Here is a 26,461-nt window from a genome sequence, read left to right on the forward strand (position 1 = left end):
ATTGTTGATATTTTAATTTATTATGCAGGCAAAACTATTACTGAAATATGTCTGATGACTGGCCTGTTTCTGTGCAGTAAGGATTTTTTTGATCGTTACTGTGAATAGGTGATCCCCAACTTAGTTAGTTTAAAGGGGTTGTCAACTATATACAACAATATAGGGGTTGCATATACATTTTTGCCTTAAAATAATAATTTTGGTCCACTGACTAACAGAGAGAATGGCATCTCTGTCACTGCCGGATCGTTGGGTCGGATAATTTTTACTGCACTAGTAACTTGGTAGTCATTGGTAGGCCATGTACAAAATATTATGTAATATTCTTTGACTATCTCAGTCCACATGCTTCTTTCACTCCAGATGCAGTTCTGTATCTCTGTAGCTCGTCCAGAAATGCATGTCTACAGCTGTCCAGAAGGGGGTGCTCATAATGTGACTTGTGTTTTTGTCAGTGGTGTAAAAGTGATTTATACTTCACAACTGTAGGGGGAGCCCAGGAGCAGCAACAACATAATGCTCCTTTACCCCTCTGGAGTCTACAAACGTGAATGCGCCAAATGCAATGGTTCCTGATGTTTCTATTATGATATCTAATATCTTTGGGATAATACAATGCAGAACTACGGTTCAAACATCTCCTGGATCTGTAGAGCCCGCCCGTTCCATTGTGTCTAATTGCCAGATCGTACGTGACTCACATCTGGAGTTATGGGGCTGTGAAGATGAGCTGACATCCTCGCTCTGCCTCTTGCTCTGTCTAACTGCTGGATTTGTGTGTCCGCCATCTGCCTCTCATCTGTAATTAGTGAATTAGTGTGTCCGTCTACAGATTTTTGGATGAAACTGACCAATGGACACTTACAATGGTCTTTTGCCTCTTGTGGTTTATACAGTGTTTTTTCCCCCTTTCCACTGCTTTCGTGAACCTACGACTCTGGTAAACCCCTTTTTAAGCAACAAAGCAATCTGGGCTTTGGGGTCACATGGGGTCTCTTTATAGTGAAGCTGAGCTCATTATATCATTATAAGTGCAGATTGTTCTGGACATTTTGAAATAAACACATGGGTATTATCTAATATGCAAGTGCCTTTAAAGGTGAATTTAAGAAAACATTTTAAAATAAAATTTTAAAATGCCCTTAGACACCAAGGGGTAATACATTTAATTATTCAAACTCAATTATTAGTTAGCCAGATAAAATTCAAATGGAGATAAAAGCTCCACTTCTGTGCCTCTTCAGCACTGTGTGGGTGTTTTAGAGAAAGTGGCATAGCTAGGAAAGGAAAACAACCCCACATCAGCAAGCAGCAGATTCATTTTACTTTTATTTTCTGTTTATGTCTGCTGGAAAGCTTATTGTGTTTGTAATAGAACAGGATCTGTACCACACTGCTGTCACTTGTGAGTAATGCAGGCTCGTAATGTTCTTTCTGTGGCGTTTGACATCAATATCTATGAGGTACTATCCCCACTATTGGACTAGCATGCTCATTTGAATGTTTGTAGAATGGTTTTAAGATCTCATGTGGATTATTGTTTTAATAATGCCGTAGCTGTGGACATGGATTTGTGGGTAATTTATTTTATTTGTATTTATAATTTACTTTGATATTAATATTGAATCATATTTAAATGAATCCCAATGCTATGTATTGAATCCAAATTCCAACATGAGTTTATTCATCTCCAAAAACAAATGGCCCAAATTAAGGCCCACCCTTAAGTTCCTCACACTCGCTCACACTCACATTATTTATGTATTTTATTCATAATAGTTCTCAGACAATTCAGGATAGTAAGGTCCTAGGTTCAACAACGTAGTGTGCAAGGGGTCACATTTAATGGGATTTTTGTCAGCATTCTGTAAAGCTTTGTCCACAGACTAACAGTTGCTATGAAAGGACACATTTGCAGGCAGAGCATGGATGGGTCAATGACAAACTTCCACACAGGATGCCTCATGAAGCACTTTGCTTGATTCGAAATGACGTGAGTGCCTCCTCGGCCCCGGCAAACACTTACATGACCCCACTGTTAAACACATCCGTGCTAACTCACTCTGCAGGCCACAACCAATGTAATTATTGTGGTTCTGCATCATTACGCTTCTGACGGAGAAGGCTGCTGTTGTTCGTAGGAAACAATAATGGCCACAACCCTCTGGACTGCAGTGCAACTAACAATGTGCACATTTTGCAGTGCAGCACACTTCAAATACAATGGCTGCACAATGTATCATTTTGTTAATCATTATTTGCCTTTAGCCCTTTTTAGATTGGATGTCAGGGGGATGTCTATAATCAAATTTTTTGACTCATCCCAGTGATAAACTTGTGTGTAAATGGAAAATAAAATTACTGCTGGACAGGTGATGTTAATGTGGGTTGTGCTTCATACAAATTGTACAAAAAGACAAATACCTCATAACTTTAAAACGGAAACTTCACAGAAGAAGGAAAAAAACATGTTAACTTTCAATGGAAGTTTGAAAAAAAGAAATGAGTCACCTTGCGTGTTTCAGGTGGTTGTAAGGTTTCAGGCTCCCGCAAATGCCGTTGCACTAGGATGCTCGGGCTATAAATACCTGCAGGGTGTGCGATGGGATTCATAGGTTGATAAGAGGTGCTACTATGCAGTAATTGCTTTTGCATGTGTCAAAGGCCATAGTGGTGTACGGTCATATGGGTCTACCAACAGTGGCAGAAATCCCAGTCCACTGGAAATTCTCGTCAGAATTGTCTCATTTTCCACACATTCAACGAGACATTCACTGCACTAAACCCCCTCTTCTCAATTTATGAATCCTGTACTGCATACACCCTGTATGTATTCATAGCCCAATCAACCCTGTGCAACCCCACCTGCAGAAGCCTGAAGTTACTACCACCCTAAACACACTTATGTGGACATACAAGGGAATCATACAATCATTATTTCTAGAAAACTAGAAGGTGATGATATTGTGCCTGTGTGAATACTAAGTAATTCTTTATATAATAACCCCTTTAATCAGCATGTGGGATCTCACGCTTCTGATTGACTGAACAGTCACATTTGCAAGCTCCAACAAGATATGATGCAAAGCCTTGGAAAATAGTTCAGGCACCAGTTTTTGAACATGAAAGACCCAATTAGAAAACTACAACCTAAGAGATAACTCCACAGCAGGACATTTCGTCATGGCCTTTGAAGAAATGTCTTTGAAGAAGTTATGAGTTTTTTTTAAGGTAGACTTATGACATGAGGACACACTTTATTTTTGTTTTATAGCATTAACTGAAGAACAGAGTGCCCAGAATGAAGCTTTCAAATAATGCCACTTAGATGCAGGCGTGGTTGTACTGGTACGATCGCTGGCATGGAGGCACTGACATTGAGGAAGGTCTGTTTAGCCTTTCATAAATGCTTCTACAATTAGGGCATTTCTTCATTAGCTCTTTGTGGAGTTACAGGCCAGGTTACAGGTTTTTTAATTGACCTTAATAAACAGTCTAGGTCAGGAATGGCTGATCCTGGTCCTAGAGACTAACCACCCTGCAAAGTTTAGTTCCACTCCCACACTGACACACCTGATGTTAATGAAGGCCTTCAGCTCCATCTGAAGATTAGAGCTAGGTGTATAGGATCTTCAGGAACAGGATTGGACTTGCTATGTAAAGTCAAGCAGTTAAAAACAACCCAGAAGAGCATTGGAAAGTTCTCTGACCAAGTTATTAGTCAAGTTAAAAAGGAAAGAAATATTCAAGTTAGGATCTGCTCTCAGTCCTATTATTTCTTCTAGGCATGGTGAAGTCCTGTTTGAGACCAATGTGAGGCTCCTGGAAAAAAACCTACCCCTGGGGTTTCTCACTTTGATCAAAATAATGCCTCATGGGGGGCTTAACCTCTTTTTGTGGTCAGACTGATGTCACCTCAGTCTCATATACTCATACAAGACATTTTTCCATGTGTAATAAATAAATAAAAAAAGCTCACATGATTTTTGTGTGGACAACTGCTTTGTGAATAACTGCCAGTAACAAGTATAATGTGGTACAAATCAGTGCAGCAGTGAATGCCCAAAGAAAACGTACCTTTCCTTATCTCATTCTGAGGAGAAATACAGCAGATCTCAATATTGTTTCACTGGTTTCTGAAATCTGAACCCCCCTTAGGAGTAAAGATGAGCTCAACTTCAGCACTTAATTGTGAGGACTTTTTGACACAAATGAGAAAAACATGAGATTTGATAGACTGCTAAAAGATCTCCGAGATTTATAAGAAATGAGGACTTCTTACTCTTGTCTGATCAATGAAGCGATATCTGTCTGACCTAAAAATGACTAATCCTCCTGTGAGACATTATTTTGATCAAAGTGAGAAAATCCAAGGGTTGTTTCTCAGAACCTGAACTGTGTCTAAAGAAATAATGAGACTAGCAGATCTTAACTTGAACCATTATCTAGGTGGTGACCTTCAGACCTAGGTCTTCTGTTTGGGCTAAAAATGACAAATCTTAGCCACATTAGGAAACAAACACCTCTACTACAATGCTAATTTCTACTTGATCCCCTGTGAGATTGTGGTTGTGTGTTAGAAGCTAATGCAGATGCACTAGAACATTGTTTTGGATTAAACAAAGAGTTTAGAAGCTTGCAAAAGACATTGGACACATTTCATTTGAAGCTTTTAACAGACATTGAATGCTGTAGTTTTACAGTGTCTCAGTAAAGAGTCTTGGCAAAGAGCTGTTTCTACTTTTTCCATTTCCATTTGGTTATGGGTCTGCTAAAGAGTGAAAGAGTGACAAAAGTTCCCAGCAGTGATAACTGTATGCATTTCTGTATGCAAGTTCCCACCACTCTACCATTATGTTGGTGGTTAATCAGATGCATTAGGCCTTCGGTTCTAGGCTTAGTCAATCAGACAGCATGGGCCATTTTTCTCTTGGACAAATTTTCCCTTTTGTTGCCAACTAAAAATTTAAATAAATAAATAAGACTAGTACTTTAAATACAAGCATGACTCTACTGAACAAAAATGAATGAAACTTTACTGATGAACTTTTTTTAAAAACTCCTCTGAAGGCCTAGATGGCCCTGAGGGTTCTCCACTGGTGTATAGTATGCATCACTAGATATGTTAAAAATATTTTGCTGCTTTTGTCAAAGCTAAAAAAAAAAGTATGTTCACCTAGTGTTAATGCAATGTTAAGAACAGTTGGTGTAAAATGATCACACAAAACAGTTTTGGTATGAAGTCAGTAATTTGTTACTGAATCTTAAGATGGAGGCATGCTAATGTGCTTGAAGTTTGTGGATTTAGACTGGGTCAAAATCTATTTGGCAATAGCATAGGCATGGGAGCCACCTCAAGGAAAGAGGTGGACAGTAGTTTGTATGACAGTGGTTCATCTGCACAAAACTGTGTGTCAGGGGAGGGCTGGAGTAATAAATAAATCAGTGGAGGGTCTCAGGGGCTTCTGACTGCATCAACATCTGCAGCTGTCATCTCTGTGAATGACAGCTACTGGACCCTGGAGGGACAGTGGGGGCTGTGGTGTAGAGGACACACACAAATACACAGCCATCCACTCTGTATGAACACAGTCAGGAACTCTAAGAAAGTTCAGACTCTTAGAAACTAAGGTGTCAAATGGAACCACAAAGGGTTAGACACAAAAGGCTTCCTGAAGAACCTTGCAATGATGTCACGTAGTGAAAAGGTGATGTCCCAATTTTATTTCAATTACAACACACATCCAGTGGTGTGTCTAGGTGTGTCTAGGTCACATTCATAGAAATGTGACCGGTCACTAGACTATCAATCCTGGACAGAGCTTTTTTTTTTTTTTTTTTTTTTTTACAAATCAGCCGGAAGAAGCTACTGTATTGTAATGGTAACTCTCTTCAAATGAATGTAAAACAATCCAGGAGTGTTTTGTGGTTGCATTCTAATGGCATTAGTCAAGCTGCCAAAGTGGCCTGGATAAACACCTACACTCACCTAAACCAGATTATGCTGTATGATGTAGATTTGCTTTGTGAAGGCCACATTTTCAAAGCTTTCATTTTTAATTCATTGTCAAGGCTACATTCACCTGATGTAAAGGTTCTTCGCACATCTCCATTACAAACATACACTACACAAACAAAAGGATTGGCACACCTACTTGTTAATGGGTTCTCACAAAATCAAGAGAGAACTGTCCAGGGAGAGCTTCCTACTAGGTCTTGGAGCCTTGCTGCAAGTAGCAAGAGTAACCCACCTTATCACAAAGTCTCCAACTCCCAACTACTGGATGGAACACCATCAGTTCCGCTGCTCCACAGCTCATTGCTGGGGGGCATTATACCCCTCAAGCCCACACCTGGCATTAAGCATGGTGCCGATGGGTTCATGTTTATCTGCTTCAGAAAGTCCTATTCTATTGGCAATACTTTTCTACGGGGACTAGACAATCTGTGTGAATACTGGGGGCATTATACCCCTCTAGCCCACGCCTGGCATTAAGCATGGTGCCAATGGGTTCATGTTTATCTGCTCCAAAAAGTCCTATTCTATTGGCAATACTTTTCTACGGGGACTAGACAAGCTGTGTCGATGTCAATGTACAGTTTAATGCTGTATGGAACCAAAAGTGCTTCTTCTATGGTATCACTTAAAGAACCTTTCCAAGCACCTTTGGAAACTGTACCAGGAGTAATCCCTCCCAAATTGCAACATGCAGTGGCATGTCCAAACCCAAGCCAAGAGCCATTTGGAAGCCCATGTTGTTCCAGCGCTGCTTGGTAGTCCATAGGCAGCAAACTACTTGAAGGGATGCTGGCAGCATAACAGCTACCAAGTTGAGATGTTAAGACACGATATTTATCATCAAAATCATTGTAAAATGGAGTGAGGTCTCATCAGCTTGAGTCATATTCATTTATTCCTTCGTTTTATTGATCTGCTTCCCAGAATGGCTAACAAACAAAGTGCTACTCCTGATAGATGATGACAGCGGCGTATCATTACGTGCTGCTAAAAAGCTATTTGCATGCAATTACTGCTCTTATGAGAGCTTGCCAACTGTAAAATGTAGATAAAGCTTCAATGGCCACAAAGCTGTTGTGGAGTTGTGTGCCAGCTAAGATGTATGCAAGGCTCTGTGCTCTCTTTCAAGTGGATGGCAAAAACATGGACTCCCACTTAGGCATTAGGTCCATACATACAAACACTTTTGCTTCAATGTTTCGGCTTTGAGTTTCAGTAATCCAACATTTTAGTGCTGTTTGGATGGATTCATACCCCTAAACCTTCAGACACGCACACATACTGTTAGTAATATTAATTAAACTGCTAGAAATATTTAGTCACTAGCAAAACTAAACATCAGATCTCTTTAGAGTTCAGAGCTTGCTTGCTGGTGGAACTGTTTAGGGAGCCTCCAGGGCAGTACCCTAACCAAAAAAAGGGAGGTGCATTTTATATAAAGTGACATATTTCAAGCCTTTTGTGTTTTCATTTTTTAAAATTCAATCTCAAATTAAAGAAAAGGATGTACAGTACAGAAATGTCCAACATCTTACAAGTATGTTTGTACACTCAATACTTGTTTGGGGCTCCTTTACCACACATTGCTCCATCAGTGCAGTGTGGCATGGAGGCAATCAGTGTGTGGCACTGCTGAGGTGTTACTTAAGCCTAGGTTGCTTTAATAGTGGCCTTCATCTTGTCTGTAGTGCTGGGACGAATGTTTCTCGTCTTCCTCTTGACAATAACCCATAGATTCTTGATGGGGTTTAGGTCTGGAGAGTTGGCTGGCTAATCAAGCACAGTAATATCATGGTCAGCAAACCATTTGGTAATAGTTTTGGCACTGTGAGAAGGTGTTAAGTCCAGCTAGAAAAGGAAATCGTCATCTCTAGTAGAATCCTTGGATGATTTCCAATTGAAATGCTAAATTTACGTACTGAAACAAGGACTCTGAACCACTGAGCAGCAGTGAAATTCTTTTCTCCTTGGCCCAGGTTAGATGCTTCTGACAGTGTCTCTGGTTCAGGAGTGGCTGAATATTAGGAATGCAGCAGTTGTAGCCCCTTTCCTGCCAACATCTATGCGTGGTGGCACTTGATGCACTGACAAGGTCTTGAATCGATTTTCCCAAGGCTAGGGTCATCCCTGTTGCCTGTGCCCCTATTCCTACCACATATTTCCTTTTCAGACAACTTTTCATTAATATGGTTTAATCCAGCACTCTACAAAACAGCCAGCCTTTTCAGCAATGACTTGTCTAGGGTGTCAGTGATTGTCTTCTGGACAACTGTTAAGTCAGCAGTATTCCCATGATTGTGGTTGTGTGTGCTGAGCCAGACAGAGAGATACACCGTATATATATATATATACAATAGTGCATCTTAACAAATTAGAATGCATATACATTTATACTGAGAGAGAGAAGGACCACTGGCTTCTCTCATAAACTAAGCCAGCTGGAGCCTTCAGGATGAAGGTGCTTTGGCCTCATTAACAGCTCCCTCAATATTATGAGGCAGAAGACGTTAAAGTTAATGTTGCAGAAACGAGTCGGCCTCAGACAGAGGTCAACCTGCCATAGAGGTGAAATACAGCCTGGAACACACTGCTTCTTAACACACACACACACCGTTCTGAACACACTCCATTTACTCCAGTAAATGTCAGAGCACTTTCTGAAAACTTCTGTTCTGACCCCCTTTTATCAGTTCAGCAGACTTATTACTGAGTGAGACAAGATTTCCTCCAAATCTGAATATATGTATCGAGAGAGAGAGAGAGAAAGGGAGAGAGAGAGAGAGAGAGAGAGACAGAATCCAGCGTCTGAATCTCTAATCCGTTACTGCAGTATACAAAATATAGTGAAGACTGAAGGCTCACAGGGAGATCAAAGGAGAGAAGAACAAAGAAAGGCATACAGTTATCAGTCAGGCCTGTCTGAACACACTGAAGAGTTAACTCTTGTGGAAACCCTTCAAGACAAGCAGACTTCAAACCATCTCTGATAACTCAAAGTCATGGCTCCACAGGTCAGGATTCATTAGGCTCTCTGACAAGGTGCTTCATTAGGAGGGAGTTAATTATCCAGGTCTTTGGGAAGACAGTGTATTCTATCCACATCTAATCAGATCAGTCTCCTCCTTCATGCCTGTCTAATAATAATGTTCACACATTATCCAGCTGGACAAGGTGAACTTAGAGATCAAAGACAATTGAATTTCTTGCGGTTCGTCTTCTACGAGCCTGAAGTTCTTCATCAGTAGATGACATTGGAAGTAAATCAAGACGTGTATTTCATGCACTTTTAATAATGAAGGATTCTCAGAGGGTCTTGGCTTGGACATATGATTGTAGAAGTAATTAGTGTAAAACCTTTAAGGTTCTTTAAAGGTTTTTTTAAAAAGTCATCCATTGGACATTTCTGTGAAACTTTCTTGCAACTTACGTTTACGTGAGTTGTGCTTAACTTAAAGCATCCCGCAAAGCAGCTAATCATAGGGCTAATTACGTACTATGTTTGATTATTGGGTTAGCTTTGCTTTCAGTGACTTGCTAGTCTTATCTCTGCTGTTTTACGTGATACAATCCATGGATTGCGATTGTGAGAAAGACAAGCTAAACGTCGCTGGCAGTTCTATGGAGTTTAATCAGTTAATGAGCAATGCTGTCAGTGTAGTGAAAGTGTAATGCCATCTACATAAGTACAGCTTAAAGACAATGGTGAGTGAACTCTCCTCTTACCACCATGTATACAAGACACACCTCAAGTAATGCACTTAAATGCACAATCATTGTTATTTTGATCACAAATCTGTTACTTCTTTACTTACAAAGCCATAATAGTTGCATTCTCTAGTTCACAACATGCACAATAACCTTGTTTCATCTCTTAACCATCTTTTTGAAGTGTTTGAGTGGTTTGAGTTGTAAATAAGCTGCTGCAGAAATTACATGAATATTTTGTACAGTGTTTAGTATGTGTCCCTCCCCCTTAAACTGTTGACTATTCATTATCATCTGCAGGTTAGAACCTGAGAATATGCTTTCCGATTCTCAGACTATGGACTATGGATGGCTGTGGTATTGACGGGATTCGATCTTATGATCTTCTGTCTCTTAACAAGCAGACAGCTGGGCCACTCAAAAGCTGTAAAGTTCTGGCCACATCAGTGTCAAAAAATGGACGGAAAGGTAGATTTACTCTGAACTGTGTTCTTATGTGGTGCAGTTTTACAGTTCTTAAGTGGCACAACAGTCTAACTGCCTGCTCATCAAGTGTGAGGAGATCATTCCAAGAAATCAAATCAAATCCCAGAAAAGGCTCATGGCTCCACTTTTAAAAACCTCCCAATCTGGGGACATCCTGTGATGAGGAAAATTTTAACCTACGGTTGGGAATAAACAGCAAGCAAACTGAGAGGAAGGGGCCGAGACTAAACATCATAAAAAATCTAAGCAATTTCAGGTTTTGAGGCTTTACTCGACTTATATATGCTATATGCCACATGTAGAAAAAAGGTTGGCACATCTAAGTTAAATAGCCTGAGGTTGGGTCAGTTCGGCAGTGGAGGCCCTGTTTTAACACTGCAATAAGCTGATGTGGGTAGAGTGGAGAGACAGAGATAGAGAGAGAGAGAGAGAAAGAATGTGTGAGTGAGAGAGACAGTGTGAATGAGTGAGGGCAAAAGATGCCCAGCCACATAAACCAGCACAGCACTCTCATCCATCTTCTCATAGATCAGCGGCCTGCGTCTGTGCACAACTGCCTTTACCACCCCCGCATTTACTGGGACGCCATAAAGCACAGGCTGCTGGATAAGGCCACGGCAGCCCTGTGACAGAGTTTAATATCATATCATAAAGCACTTTTACTCAGGCTTTACAGCCATGCCGGAAACAATAAAGTTTTACTGTAACGTTCACTAAAGCTGGGAACAGTGGAACAGCACATTTGAGCGGGCCAGTAAACACGGATCAAGTATCGAGCTGCTATTGGCGCTGCACTAATACATGAAATAAAAGACAGCCAAAGTCCAATCTCCATCAGAGGCGTGGTGGAGGTCCAGCAGCGGAGTGTGTGATTAATGCCTCTTTAGTTTTAATTTAATGTTGGCTAATGGGAAGTCGATTTGTTTTTCAGGGCAGTTTTTCAGTGAAATTTAAATGGGACGCTAATTAAGATGACCTCATTACTGCCTAATTACCAAACGTGCCTGGAGAACCAATTTTCATATTTCTTTGAAAATGGAATATCGTTTCTGAACCATTAGACTTTAGCATCATCAGCAAATCTTTAACAGTAAGCTGTGAATGTGTCAGATTGCGTGAATCCACACAGAAAAGGTACGCTAATCCCTTTAAACCCTGGATTTATTGATTGTTATTAATCTGAGAATTTAATAGTGTAAGTATCTGGGCTGCTTGATATGCACACACAATATATATATATATATACAGGTATACAGTGCACAGTATATATGCAGTAAATATACAGTAATATTGCAAATATATTTATACATGTTGCAGTTATGATTTGCCTTATTTAACTTCTGACAAACTGGCGAAAAACTGACCTGCTTTATTTTGGCCGAAATTAATTACATTTGATGAATCGTGTGAATGCTTTCATTCACTGAAACACTCACAAAAACATTCATTTGGAATATTTAAGGTCGATAAAGATCCCGACTATAAGTACTGTAAAGACTAACACCACAATAATGATTAATAAACAATATACTGTATGAAATTGATATGAAAGTGAGGAATTCTTTGCATCTTTACCTATGATGATTACGTAAGACCATTTGGTCGCCCTATATTGTACACAACTTATCCTAAATGTACTGGATGGAGCACCAACCCCATCTGAGGCCTTAGATCCTAAATTAAAACCACTTTAAGAAACCTAAGATTATTTTTTATTTTATTTTATTATTAATCTAAGACTAATATTAATCTTAGATTAATATTCTGTGCTAGACGATTATGTCCATATCCAAATATTTATGGTACAATATATATAAATATGATATGATATATGATTTATAAAAACCAACCAAGCTGAGCCTAGCTCTGGCTGTAAATGTGTATCAGCAAGTGAGAAGCTATGTACGTTTGTATGTGTGTGTGTGTAAGTGTAGGGGTGTGTGTGTGTTGCTGGTGGTGGAAATCTTGCCCTGCAGGGTTCACGTCTTGAGGGAGTCAAAGCAGCAGGGAGGGGGATATAGAGTCTGAGAGTGTACTCATCCCAGATCAGCCACACAGAGCACGCCAATAGACACACACACACACACACTTGCATCCTGCTGGGCAGAACACTGACTCAAGGCACCCCACAATCCACACAGCATACAGCACATGTGCATTCCTAAATAACACGGTCCAGAAATGGGCTGTGCATTCAGGCAAGCTCACGTCAGATGATCCATGTTTCTCGATCGCTGTTCTCATTTCTCTAGATCTGAGATCATACTGCAAGTATTGTTAAAGGTGTGAATTGCTGTTTTTAATCCCTGTAACTTGTCTAAGATGCTCAAATGAGGCAGAAAATATGACTGGCTAGCCCTTAAATCCATTAAGACATGTTGTGTTTTAACAAATACCTTTACACTCATGATGAGATGAAAGGAGCTCTGAATATACAATCTAGAGACTTCTAGTAACTTTTAAAAAGCTTTTAAAATTGTACTTTTTCATATTATTCATTCAATTTTACATTGTCAAAGTTTTTCCTGTATATTTTTGCTTTCAATTTTTTTGTATATATTTTGCTTTCTATGTATATTGTGCATTTTTTGTATATTTTTGCATTCTATATTTTTTGTAGATTTAATGCTTAAAGGCATTTTCGGTTTAAATGTAATTTTTTTATATATATTTTTTTATTTTTATTTAGTTTAGTTTGTATGTTTTTGCATAATATTTCCATCAATTCTGTTTTTTAAACCATTTCAAGTCTTTAGGCAGATGGGCCCCCAAATAAAATTGTGCTTAGGGCCCCTGAAAAGTTAGAACCTTTGCACAACTCCCCATTTCTCGTTACCTCATAAGACAATTAAAAATAATGTTGATGCAGAGATCATTCACACCCAACTTCAGCACTACAACACCAGCTATAAGTGCTTGATTCTGCTACATGACAACTGAAGGTACACCAATGGGTATCATCGCTACTCGTGACATTTATGCGCTGGTTTCGGTGACCATGATGGGGGGGTGCAATTTCTCGTTGAAAGGCCAGTGGGGTCTCCAGCTTCCCTTGCTCTCTCTCCTCCCAAACTCCACTCCATCAATCCTGCCTTGTTTGTGTTTAACCTTTAGCGAGATGCGAAGGGAGGGGCGAGGCTGCCCTTTCGTTGTGATGTGAATTATTGAGAGGCCTAAATCTTTAATGCTCCCGCCTCCGACGCAGCCTGCCATTTAGAGGAGCCCTCATCCGTCAAACCATGCAGACTGCTGCCAGGGTGGGCACAGCGGGTGTGGAGGACAGGTGGGGTGCCCAGCGGAGCGCCATGCATTAGGGAGGAACGGCACGGACGACTCGGCAAAGCCTCATTAACACTCCACAGCAGGGTGCCAAGCGGTGCCATCCTCAATGTGCCTACTGACTCTATGAGTTTAACCCTTAGAAGTCTGCTGGGTTTTTAATACATTTTGGTATACTTGTCCCATTTCTCAAGATATTTGAGCTTATTTGGATCTTATTCTATTGGAGAAACCACCCTTATCTGGTGGATGGTTTGAAATTCAGATCTAGGATTTACTGGTTTAACTGTTTTGTTAATTCCATTCTTCCCTTTAATCATACAATTTTGCCACTGCCCCTGGCAGCAATACAATCCTAAAGCATGAGTCTCCCATGCTTCACAGCTGGCAAAGTATTCTTTTCATGAGTTTTTTCTCTGAGCATTCCCGAAGAGTTCTGTTTTGACTTCATCCGTCCACAGCATGTTTCTCAGCTGGCTTCTCTAGACGTTCTAAAGAGGTGCTATGAAGATTATGTGTGTGCAAGCAATGCTGTACAGTGGAACTGTGCACCACCACTTCTTAACCCAGATAAACCTTTCTGCAGATACTTGGCAGTAATATAAGAGTTTTGATTAAACTTTTGCATCAGCATTTGAGCAGCTTGCTCTGAGAGTTTTCTTGGCCTTCCAGATCTCATCTTAACCTCCACGGTTCCCCTTAAGTGCCATTTCATAACATTGCTCATAACAATGCTTGGCTTAATCTTCTTATAGCCTTCCTGCCTTGTGGACATTGACTGCTATTATTTTCAAATCTTTAGACAGCTGCTTAAAAGAGACCATGGTTTCTGAGTTTTAGCATAGTGTTTGAATAGTGGGGATTCATAAAGCCTGGACATTTGATTCAGCTGACAGTTCCTAATTACAGTTGGTGCTAATCAAGCTCCATCGGTTAAACAGAAAAGGTACTGTATATATGTTTTGACAGTGCTGCATTGTACCGAACAACCATTACTCAAGCATTACTGCTGCTACTCCAGCTCCTATATGCATAAATGGTGACTGAACTGTGGAGTAAGAAAGGGACGTTCTTTTATAGAAGCAAGTCAGTTTAAAAGAAAGGGGGTTTTCAATATCCACACAGAGTGGCAAATGTAATGGCTGCTGCAATATTGGCTATTCTCGCTTCTGTAGTTCTGCTCAGATCTACCCAGCAGCAGGCCTGTTGGAGCACATGATGAGGAAGGGTGGGGTAATAGCGAGTTTTGTATAGAAATTGAAAGTTATTACGGATGGAGCCCCAGTGCATGATTGCCACAAGCTTAAAAGAGACATGAAAGACTCCCCCTGTGAACCAGGGCAGGAACCCTCCCACCCACCCCCCCCCCCCCCCACCACACACCCAAAAACAGACAGTGTAGAAAGAACAATAGAAAGAGACAGAGAGAGAAAGAAGAGTAAGAATCAACAAATGAGAAACACAAATAAGACACAGAATAAGAGAGAAATAGAAAAGGGGGGAGGGGGTAAAGAGAGAATGAGAGAGACAGAAAAAGAGACAGAATGAGTGACTGAGAAAAAGGAAAAAACAGAATGAAAGAAAAAGAGAAAGAAAGAATGAGCAAATGAAAGAGAAAGGAGAAGAGAGAGAGAATAAGAAAGACAGAATGTGAAAGAGGGAGAGAGAGAGAGAGAGAGAATAAGAAAGACAGAATGAGAAAGCAGAGAGAGAGAGAGAGAGAATAAGAAAGACAGAATGAGAAAGCAGAGAGAGAGAGAGAGAGAGAGAGAGAGAGAGAGAGAGAGAATAAGAAAGACAGAATGAGAGAGCAGAGAGAGAGAGAGAGGGAGAGAGAGAGAGAGAGAGTAAAAGAAAGACAGAATGAGAGAGAGAGAAAGAGAGAGAGAGATTGCGAGAACAGAGAGAGAGAATAAGAAAGACAGAATGAGAAAGCAGAGAGAGAGAGAGAGAGAGAGAGAGAGAGAGAATAAGAAAGACAGAATGAGAGGGCAGAGAGAGAGAGAGAGAGGGAGAGAGAGAGAGAGAGAGAGTAAAAGAAAGACAGAATGAGAGAGAGAGAAAGAGAGAGAGAGATTGCGAGAACAGAGAGAGAGAATAAGAAAGACAGAATGAGAGAGGAAGTGATACAGAATGAGAGCAGAGAAAGCAGAGAGAGAGAGAGAATAAGAAAATATGAGAATACAAGAGCAGAGAGAGAATGAAATAATTAAAAAGACAGAATGTGAAAGAGGAAGAGAGACAGACAGAATGAGAGAGCAGAGAGAGAATCAGAAAATAATAAAGATAGAATGAGAGAGAGAGAGACAGACAGAATGAGAGAGCAGAGAGAGAGAATAAGACAGAATGAGAGAGCAGAGAGAGAGAGAATAAGAAAGATAGAATGAGAGAGAGAGAGAGACAGACAGAATAAGAGAGCAGAGAGAGAGAGAGAGAATAAAAAAGACAGAATGAGAGAGCAGAGAGAGAGAGAGAGAGAGAGAGAGAGAGAGAGAGAGAGTAAAAGAAAGACAGAATGAGAGAGAGAAAGAGAGAGGTTGCGAGAACAGAGAGAGAGAATAAGAAAGATAGAATGAGAGAGGGGGAGAGATAGATTGAGAGAGCAGAGAGAGAAAGAGAGAGAGAGAGAATAAGACAGAATGAGAGAGCAGAGAGAGAGAGTATAAGAAAGACAGAATGAGAGAGGAAGTGAGACAGAATTAGAGAGAGGGAGTGAATGAGAGCAGAGAAAGCAGAGAGAGAGAGAATATGAAAATATGAGAATACGAGAGCAGAGAGAGAATGAAAGAATTAAAAAGACAGAATGCGAAAGAGGAAGAGAGACAGACAGAATGAGAGAGCAGAGAGAGAAAGAGAGAATAAGAAAGATAGAATGAGAGAGCAGAGAGAGAGAGACAGAATGAGAGAGCAGAGAGAGAAAGAGAGAATAAGAAAGATAGAATGAGAGAGCAGAGAGAGAGAGAGAATAAGAAAGATAGATTGAGAGAGAGGGAGAGAAACAGAATGAGAGAGCAGAGAGAGAAAGAGAGAGAGAATAAGAAAGACAGAATGCGAGAGAGGGAGAGAGACAGAATGAGAGAGCAGAGAGAGAGAGAGAGAGAGAGAGAGAGAGAGAATAAGACAGAATGAGAGAGCAGAGAGAGAGAGTATAAGAAAGACAGAATGAGAGAGGAAGTGAGACAGAATTAGAGAGAGGGAGAGAGACAGAATGAGAGAGCAGAGAGAGAGAGAGAGAGAGAGAGAGAGAATAAGACAGAATGAGAGAGCAGAGAGAGAGAGTATAAGAAAGACAGAATGAGAGAGGAAGTGAGACAGAATTAGAGAGAGGGAGTGAATGAGAGCAGAGAAAGCAGAGAGAGAGAGAGAATATGAAAATATGAGAATACGAAAGCGAGAATGAAAGAAGAGAGAATGAAAGAATTAAAAAAACAGAATGCGAAAGAGGAAGAGAGACAGACAGAATGAGAGAGCAGAGAGAGAAAGAGAGAATAAGAAAGATAGAATGAGAGAGAGAGAGAGAAACAGAATGAGAGAGCAGAGAGAGAAAGAGCGAATAAGAAAGATAGAATGAGAGAGCAGAGAGAGAGAGAGAGAGACAGAATGAGAGAGCAGAGAGAGAAAGAGAGAATAAGAAAGATAGAATAAGAGAGCAGAGAGAGAGAGAGAGAATAAGAAAGATAGAATGAGAGAGAGAGAGACAGAATGAGAGAGCAGAGAGAGAGAGAGAGAATAAGAAAGATAGAATGAGAGAGAGGGAGAGAGAAAGAGAGAGTGAGAGAGAAGGAAAATGGTTGTGTTATTCAACAGTCACATTAGAGGCCTGTGAAATTGCATTACCCCCACTGCAAAACCCGCCACAGTTCATTAGTTCACAGAAATAAAAGGATTTGTCTGTGTATAAAAGTCATTCGCTTTTTTATTCAACACCTATCGTAACGGGGGTACAAATCAGGGCTCCATAACCTTTTTTCGATCTGAGCGCCGCTCCTGACATCTCTGTTAAAGGCCTATTAGCAGGGTAATATTACCCCCACCCTTTCTGTGGTGTAATTATGCAGGCTTATTGACAGCGGTTGTCATTTTCAGGCTAACTTAAGCATATTATGTTGACAAGCGATAACAAGAAGCGTTTCCCCCTCAGTGCACAGAGAGCCTGTCGTAATGGAAAGTAATGATTGAGCGCTCCCTCCTCCCAGACGCGTAATCACGCTTGCCAATCTAATCAGTAAGTGTACGCTCATAAGCAGGTTTGTTTCCAGCCCTGGCTCAGTGCCAGGCTCACATGCGGCCGCCGGCGCAGGTGTTTGGGGGGGTAGTGGGCGAGTGGTGGATTGGTTGCCGGCACTGTAAGAGGGGGCTGACCTTGGTAGCGCAGCAGGAAGGAGCCTGGCCGATGCTGCTGGCTGTGAAAGTGGATGGCGATCCGGTTGCTGTAGCTGCGCACCACTAGGCCTTTCATCAGGATGGACTCGTTGGCCAACACAGACGGCTCACGTCTACCCAGGTCCTCGAACCTGACTGAGTCTCCTTCAGACAGGCTGACGTTCATCACCTGAGAAAGAGACAGAGAGTGAGAGGGGAGAGAGAGAGAGAGAGAGAGAGAGTTAGATTGCAGGCCATGTCAAAAGGTACAACCCTACAAGAACCGGGCATAGCCGTCTAAGCGTTGGTCATATTGTCAAGACATCGTTCCAGGGAGGTCTAATCTCTGGAGATGCCACAGACATCCATGGCTGGTAGTTCTAGAGAGCACTATTAGCCTTGCCACCTTCCCCAATCACTCAGTGTCATGCAAACCAGCACATACTACCTCCATTCACTCGCATCTAGGGACAATTAAGCATGGCCAGTTTACCTACCATGTGTATTTTTTGGGAGCCAGGAGGAATAGGAGGGAGTACCAAGGGGAAACCTGCATGGTCACTGGGAAAACCCACCAAACCCATCACAGACAGAGACCAGAGCGAGGATTGAACCCACCACTACAGGCCCCTAGAGCTCTATCTATGGTGCCACTGTGATGGATGAACACGCTTGGAGGAGAACACAGATTGCCAGTTCTGTCACATTAGCTATCAGACAACGTCTTGGCTAGTATCATGCTGAGTGGTGAGAGGAGCAAGGGCCTTTCCCACCCCAGCCAAGCCAAATATGCTCTTTCGGATTGAAGCCAAGATCTGCTGTTTCTGCTGAGATCTTCAAGCCGTGATCAAACGAAAAATGTGTTCACAGGATTGCATGAAGAGTTTTTTTTATTTGCCCCCACCCCCTCAATTACCTTCCTGCCTGACACCTGCACATCCCTGTTCCTCCAGAAAGCTAAAACTTTGGCACAAGGCGAGTCTCACATTACCTCCCACACATGCTTACAGCGAGACAGCCCAGACAACACCTTCAGCAGTTTCAGCACGCTTTTCAAAGAGCCGTGGATTGAGATAGCGTGTGAGTGACATGTTTGTGCCGGTCCTGCAGCATCCTTATCTGCTGTTGGGCCACCTCTCTGCCAAAGCAGCCCATTAATTACCCAGAATGACAAGGCCAGTGACACTTTCCCGTCTGCTGCATCCGGTCCTGCCTGCCTCTTCCTCCTCCACACAACACACGTGTGAGAGACAGGGTCCGACTCCAGTCGTGACACCATGATATGCGGCACAAAAGCTGTGCTAAGTGGGCATCCATGAGGATAATTACAAGTGTAGCCAATGAATACAGCCACGTCTATTCAGCTGGAGAGTCATTGGGGGATTGTCTGAGTGTGCATGAATTGTAGCAATAGCCAATCCGTTCCCAGCTGGACTGGGTCAAAGCGAGGCCCTGCGTGGCCCCTGTTCCCGAAGGTAATGAAAATCAGATTCAGCTAAATGAAAATGACCCATAGAGCGGCCCGAAGTGCACACAGGCAATGGGACAGGTTAATGAAGTGTGACACACACACACACACACACACACGTACACACTGTTCTCAGGTTGGACACATGTAATTAATACAGATAGGAGGGCAACACTGGGACTTGCTACAAAGACTGCATTCAGAATGCTTTTCTTTTGTTTTTTTTGTGTCCTTTTTAAAATTCAGGCCTTTTTTCATTTTTAAGGATGTCCCGATCAAGATTTTGCCCCCAAAAACAGAACAGCTCACTCCACAAGACCTCTGAAGGTGTCCTGTGCTGTCTGGCTTCAAGGCATTAGGATTCTTTAAGTACTGTAAGTTGTGAGGTGGATCATCTGTGAGTGGTCATAATGTTTTGGCTCATTTGTGCATAGGGATTCGACTTGAAGTGCTAAGAAATAGGGACGAGAGCAGACCACCAATACAAGCTGCACAAATTAACCCAAAGCACATTTCACGCATAGAACCTGAATGCTTATAATAGGCTCATGAAGCTGCATGGTAGCATATTCTAACAAGAGGTTGAAGACAAGGGCTGTCGAGGGCTTTTTACAGCAACAGGTGACAACCTGAGAAGGCTGTGAATGTATACACACTTAATAAAGCCTGCGACACAGCGTGGCACAGCAGCCCATAAAACAAAAAGTGCATTACAAAGTAATCACATTATACTAAAAGCCCTGGGATAATAAAATACTTCCAGAATATTGCCTGCCGTAATCCAATTTGTGTTGGCACCGGGCCCGACTGCCTACCCCACGCGTGTAATCCCCTGCATAAACATGACTTGTCAGGCAGACACAGATGCTGGCATGGAGACACGCAGTTAGGGAGGCATCCAGGGTCAGCGCTGATGAAAGCGTCTCGTTCCTTTAGCGCCAAGCACAACTAACAGGATTAGAATGGAGGAAATAAAATCTATTATTTGTGTTCTTACAGCCTGTCCGCAGGGGATCAGAAAGTACAGAGTCAGTAATTGAAGCTCTGTTTGCTGCCTGATCATATACAGTGGCTATGCAGATGTGCTCACTTTCTAATTTGTCAATAGCAGCTCATACTTTCAAATAGGCCTAAGTGACGTGCACACTGACCAGATGGGTACTAGCAATCAAGAAGGCAATGTCAATACTGTGCCTGTACCCTAGTCATGAAGCTCTGCTGTTCAAGAAGCTGACTTACGATAATCACTGCTGTCTTTTTTTTAAAGGCTTTCATAATATTTTCACTGCTCGCTGCAGTCAGTCCAGTTACACACTGTGTTTTTTGGGAGAATAGAGGCCAGGCTGACATTAATATGATAGATTCCTCAAAGGAAAGACCTTTTTTATTATTTCTACTACCAATAATTTAGATTGTACTGTTTTTGCTTAAATAATATGGTCTAACTCTTAGATGACTTTTTTCTCCTAAGCAAATTTGTTGTGAAGTGCACTAACGTATGTAAGTAATAAGCTAGCCAATTAATTACATTCCAATTTCATATATGTTCTGAAAAAAAAGGGCTCAAGTCTGCAATTCCTTTTCTTGTCCGTAAAGCATGCCCTGTAAACTGGACATTTTTGCTGCAATGAGCAAAGATATGCTTGAGGAAAAAGGGTTGCAGAATTTCATGAATAGAACACCTCCCCAACTGTTAAGCATGGAGGTGGATGCTTTAGGCTTGTGTTGCAGCCAGTGGCACAGGAAACATCACATGGTCTGTAATTTTTTGTAGCTTCTGCAACAGTTCACAAAAGACATGCAAGATGCCATTGCCCTCATAGTCCCTCATGCCTATTGTAGGGAAATCCCCAAAGCATTTACATACATGAATGGCATTTAGCTGACACTCTAATTCAGTCGCAATTTACAAAGTTACTCGTATTACAGAGGTGGGCTAATGTAGTGTTAGGAGATTTGCCCAAGGGCTCCTTCTGGGCATAGCATAGCATAGTTGTTGGGCTCTAGGATATTGGCAAAATCTGGCATTTGTTGATTTTTATCCCGCAATATATATTGCGATATTAAAAAATACACCAGAAATCTGGAATTTTTACCAGATTTTACCACAAGTTACCAGAAGTCAATGATCCAACATGTCATGCTATAGAGTAAAATAAATGATATTTAGCATCTAACTCGCCTCAGGTAGAAAATGAGAACAGTGCAGTATTTTTTTTTTTGCATAAGCATAAAAAAGATGTAGAAGTACATGCTTGATATCATTTGCTATTGCACCTCACATTACACATCCTGCGATGTTACTACTGTGCATGCACACATTGCGATGGCGATGCAGAAACTTTATATTGTGTAGCCCTAATAGTCGCCCCCAGTTAATTAAATTAAACCCCAGTCTCCAACCTGGTGTGGGAGTTCACTGGCAGGTAGTAGTGTAATCTGTTGTGCCACACCAACCACAAGTGAACAGAAAGACTATTAGCTAGTAAAAAAATAGGGTGTCCAGCCTATTGCTTTTCATGTTTTGTCAGTTTGAAACTGTAAAAGATGGAAATGAAATAGTAATCTCACTTAGAATTTTAAAGCAAAGTTCATATGTAGCCTTTCAGAAACTACATCAGATCTTTGATTCTTAGCTAATTACAGTAGCAGATATTTAGACTTGGATATCATCTGGTCATCTTGGAGCTGCATTTTGGTAAACAGTGGAAATGAAATACAGCCAATGAATATCCAGACTGGACATCAAGCACATGTTAAACTGCTGTCTATCTAGACAGGAAGGCAGTGTCAATCCTGTCCCTGTCCTGTAAAGTCCCTGAAGCTCTGCTATTCAAATTACAATAATAACTGTTGTCTTTCTCAAAGCTGCTTTGCTTCTACTACTACATAATTTCTTCACTGCATGCTGCAGTCAGCACAGTTACACACTGTTTTTTGGAGAACGGAGGCCAGGTTGACATTAATATTTGAAATTCCCTAGAGGGAGGACCTTTTCAGAAAGGAACACTGCAAGAACACATTTTTAGAAATGCCTGAAGTCATCTTCAAGGTTTAAGCAAAAAGCTACAACAGAACAACAAAAAATAAACACACAGTCATAAGCTGCACCCAACAAGAAATGTTAGAGGTTATGACGCTGAAGAGATGTCATAATGACCTAAATTCAAATCATTATCACCTGTTCCAGGGCAAAGCATCCTGTGCACTACTTGTGCCAAGCCCTTATGAGATCAGGTTGCCCTCTCTCAGTGGTACTGAAATGAGCTGTCAAAGCATGTGCCAGTCATGTAACCTCTATCTATTCCAGTGGCCTCCTGCCCTGTTCCTGGAGGCCTACAATTAGCTATGTATCAGGTGATTTTCAGACAAGATATGCGACTGGCCAATATTTTTTGAATTAGCCAATCCGAGAGCCGATTAGCCCATTTCTGACTCCAACTCATGTATGTGTAGAATGTGTAAAACTAATGTACCGCTTATGGGGAAGCAGAGTAAAGACTTTTACCACCACTAACCGGAACGCCTTCTCATCACACAGTACATCACACCACTTAGCCCAGTACAGTAAGTATCAAAACACAGCAAAGCTAGCATTCACCGCTCACCATGCAAAACAGCTAAAGGAATCATGTCCAAAGAGCTTTTACCGCTAGATAATTAGCCCTTTTCAGGTGTGCTTACACTCTGACCTCCACAGTGCAGTTATGCACCCTGTTTTACTCTTCATTTATAGGCACAACACATCACTGGTCTATAGTAACTTAGATTGGACCCTAATCACCCAGCCTTCATGCACCCATTTACACATGTACATGCTCATATTTGTATATTTTATATTTATTGTCTTTGTACTTATTGTCTATGTACCCTGTATTGTGTTTTGTCTATAGACCCTGCACTATTGTATTATGTCCTACTGTATTATGCAATGAAGACTTCCAGTGTTTTGCTGTACTGTACAAGCTTGTGCAACTACGCAAGCTGTGTGTGTGTGTGTGTGTGTGTGTGTGTGTGTGTGTGTGTGTGTGCATTTGCACATCTGTGCAACCTAGTCTAAGATAACTAGGTTAAGGCAGCACTAATGGACTAATGGATGCCATCAGAGCTAGCATGGTGGCAACTCCAGCTATTACCATTTACAGGTTTATCTGAGGCTAATGCAGGCCAACTCTGGGTAACAGGTTTTGTTCTGACTAACTAAGGAAAACCTTAACCCTTGAGCTAACAGTGAAACAGTTAATAGTGCCACAAAGTACACAACAACTGCCCCATAACTGTCTTTAAGAATGAAAGCAGGACATGGATGTAAGACCAGTTAGCTTGCTCAGTATTAGCAGTGTGAGGCTGTGGAAACACACCATCTAGAGCATGAATCAGTTTCCATTTCCACAGCAAGTGTGGGATTGAGGGGATCAGTGGAAACAGCAGTGGCTGTATGTCCTGCTTGAAGAAAACAGAATGTGGTGTGTATGGCCCCTGTGTGCTTTGCTGGGGGTCAGTATCTGAGCAGTTATTTGAGAGTTGAATCAGCAGGAGCTCTGGACACTCGCTGCTGTTCACACTAAGGAATGGAGCACTTGACCAGAGCAAAAGAGAAAATGTGTGTGCATATGTGTGTGTGTGTGTATGTGTGTGTGTGTACACAGTGAGTTTATGAGGTACACCTATCTACAATCTCTGCTACACTACTGAGCCTGATGCAATCATACCATCACAACACATTCTTACACACCACTAACATGTCAGTGTGTGTAAATAATTGATCTATTCAGGCTTTCCCCACCAATGCTCTCATTCTTAGGAGGTTGAACCTTTACTAAACACTGGAAACATTGATAACAGCCGATGTGTCTTTTGTATAGCACCATTCATATGCATAAACTGTAACTCAATGCCTTTGTCCGCTTCTATTTCTGTCACTATTGTTTTTTTTGTGTGTGTATTGGGATCTGTTTGTATAGAAATATGGGTTTATTAATATTATATGTAAAATAAGGCTCCTCAAGCTCATTCATAAGTCATTTGCACTCGTCATAGTCATACACGGCACAGCATGTTGCTGACTTGTTAAGTAGCTTACAGCTTGAGGTTTCCGTGTGGAGGTCGCGATGTGAAATTTTATTCTGTATACTGTACTGCACATACTCTCCAGGACAAATTCATGTACTGCTACACCCACATGAGCTACACCGATCTGGCAGACTCAAGAAAAGCAAACAGGAGAGGAAATTTCAGTAAACTACTAGTTTCAGTAAAAACAAGGTCATGTCCGGAGTGGAGTAGATTTGCAAGATTTTTCTGTCTCAAGAACAACAAGAATATAAGACGAATAAAAAGACTACTATCACTACCACCACAACTACTACCACAAATCTACTAAAACCACTACTACTACCACAACTAGCGAGTCTACCACTATTAGATCTACTACCACTACTATTACTATCACAACTACTACCGAATCTACTACCACCACTACTACTACCACAACTACTACCTAATCTACTACCACCACTACTACTACCACAACTACTACCTAATCTGCTAATACAACTACTACTACCACCACTACTACAACTACTACCAAATCTACTACCACCACTACTACTACCACAACTACTACCTAATCTGCTAATACAACTACTACTACCACCACTACTACAACTACTACCTAATCTGCTAATACCACTACTTCTACCACAACTTCCAAATCTACAACCATAAATACTACCAAATCTGCTACTCCCACTGCTTTTACCATTACTACTAATATCAAATCTACTACCACTACTACAACTTGCACAACTACCAAATCTACTACTACTTCTACTTTTACCACTACTAAAACTACCAAAGTTACTACCAAATCTACTACCATTACTGCAACTATGAATTCCACTACCACAGCTACCAAATCTACTACTACTAGTACTACCACTACTGCAACTGCCAAATATTCTACTAAATCTACTACCATTACTGCAATTACCAAATCTACTATCACTACTACTACCAAATCTACAACTACCAAATCTACCACCACAACTACTTTCTATCAAGTTCACTACTACAGAACTGATTACTAACACTACTTCTACAGCTGCTACTACTACCAAATTTACTACTACCACAACTTTTACCACAACTACTACTGCCACCATCAAATCAACTTCTACCAAATCAACTACCACAACTACCAAATCTACCACTACTTTTACCACTACTACAGCTACCAAATCAACTACCAAATCTACTACCATCACTACTTTCTATCAAATCCACAACTACTAAATCTACTACTGCCACAACTTCTACAGCTACTACATCTACCACATCTACTATCACCACTACTACTACCAAATCTACTACTATCACTATACCAAATCTACTACTACCACCACTACTACTACTATTATGAAATCTACAATCACTACTACCACTAAATCTTCTGTTACTCACTAGGGTTGCTCAGCGGTTAGAGCGCCAGGTTATCGATAACAGGGTTGTGGGTTCGATTCCTGGGCTTGGCAAAGCTGCCACTGTTGGGTCCTTGAGCAAGGCCCTTTACCCTCTCTGCTCCCCGGGCGCTGGAGTTGGCTGCCCACCGCTCTGGGTGTGTGTGTGTGTGTACTCACTGCCCCTAGCTCACTAGTGTGTGAGTGTGTGTCCACTACCACAGATGGGTTAAATGCGGAGGACCCATTTCGCTGTACAGTGCACACTGTACAGTGACAAATACGTGCACCTATGCCATGTAGTAAACCCTTATTTGGCCTAGTAGATGTATTTATAATTTAAGGATGCTCATCAAATAAAATACATTATACAATAATGGCTATGCCATTCAGGGCCTGCAATCTGTGCACTCCATATTACCTAACTCAATTAAATAACAAATCAAAAGAACAATCCTGTTTCAAAAGCAGGTAAGCAAGATACTCCTTCTCTCCCATGCATTCAAGCACACATACACACACACACATGTGACTGTATCAGTGCTCTGAGGGCAGGAGGATGGTTAATTAATCTGGAGATGCATGCTGTGTCACATTAACACAGAATTAGCAGAAAGACCCTGGAGCAGGAGAGCGAGCCGAGGGGAAACAAAGAGCTTCCTGTTCTTCACTTTCTGCCACCAG

At 41.3% G+C, this 26,461-nt stretch overlaps 1 protein-coding gene across 2 annotated transcripts in view; it reads right to left on the reverse strand.

The window, feature by feature from the left end:
* The window catches only part of sez6b (seizure related 6 homolog b), a 251,581-nt gene that overhangs the window by 57,431 nt on the left and 167,689 nt on the right, over positions 1-26,461 (reverse strand). For both annotated transcript variants that reach the window (XM_072692028.1, XM_072692027.1), the window contains exon 4: positions 17,852-18,041. In XM_072692028.1, coding sequence (XP_072548129.1) covers positions 17,852-18,041 — 190 coding nt within the window. The remainder of the gene's footprint in view (positions 1-17,851; positions 18,042-26,461) is intronic.

Source organism: Salminus brasiliensis, chromosome 11, assembly GCF_030463535.1.
Source record: "Salminus brasiliensis chromosome 11, fSalBra1.hap2, whole genome shotgun sequence".
NCBI lineage: Eukaryota > Metazoa > Chordata > Actinopteri > Characiformes > Bryconidae > Salminus > Salminus brasiliensis.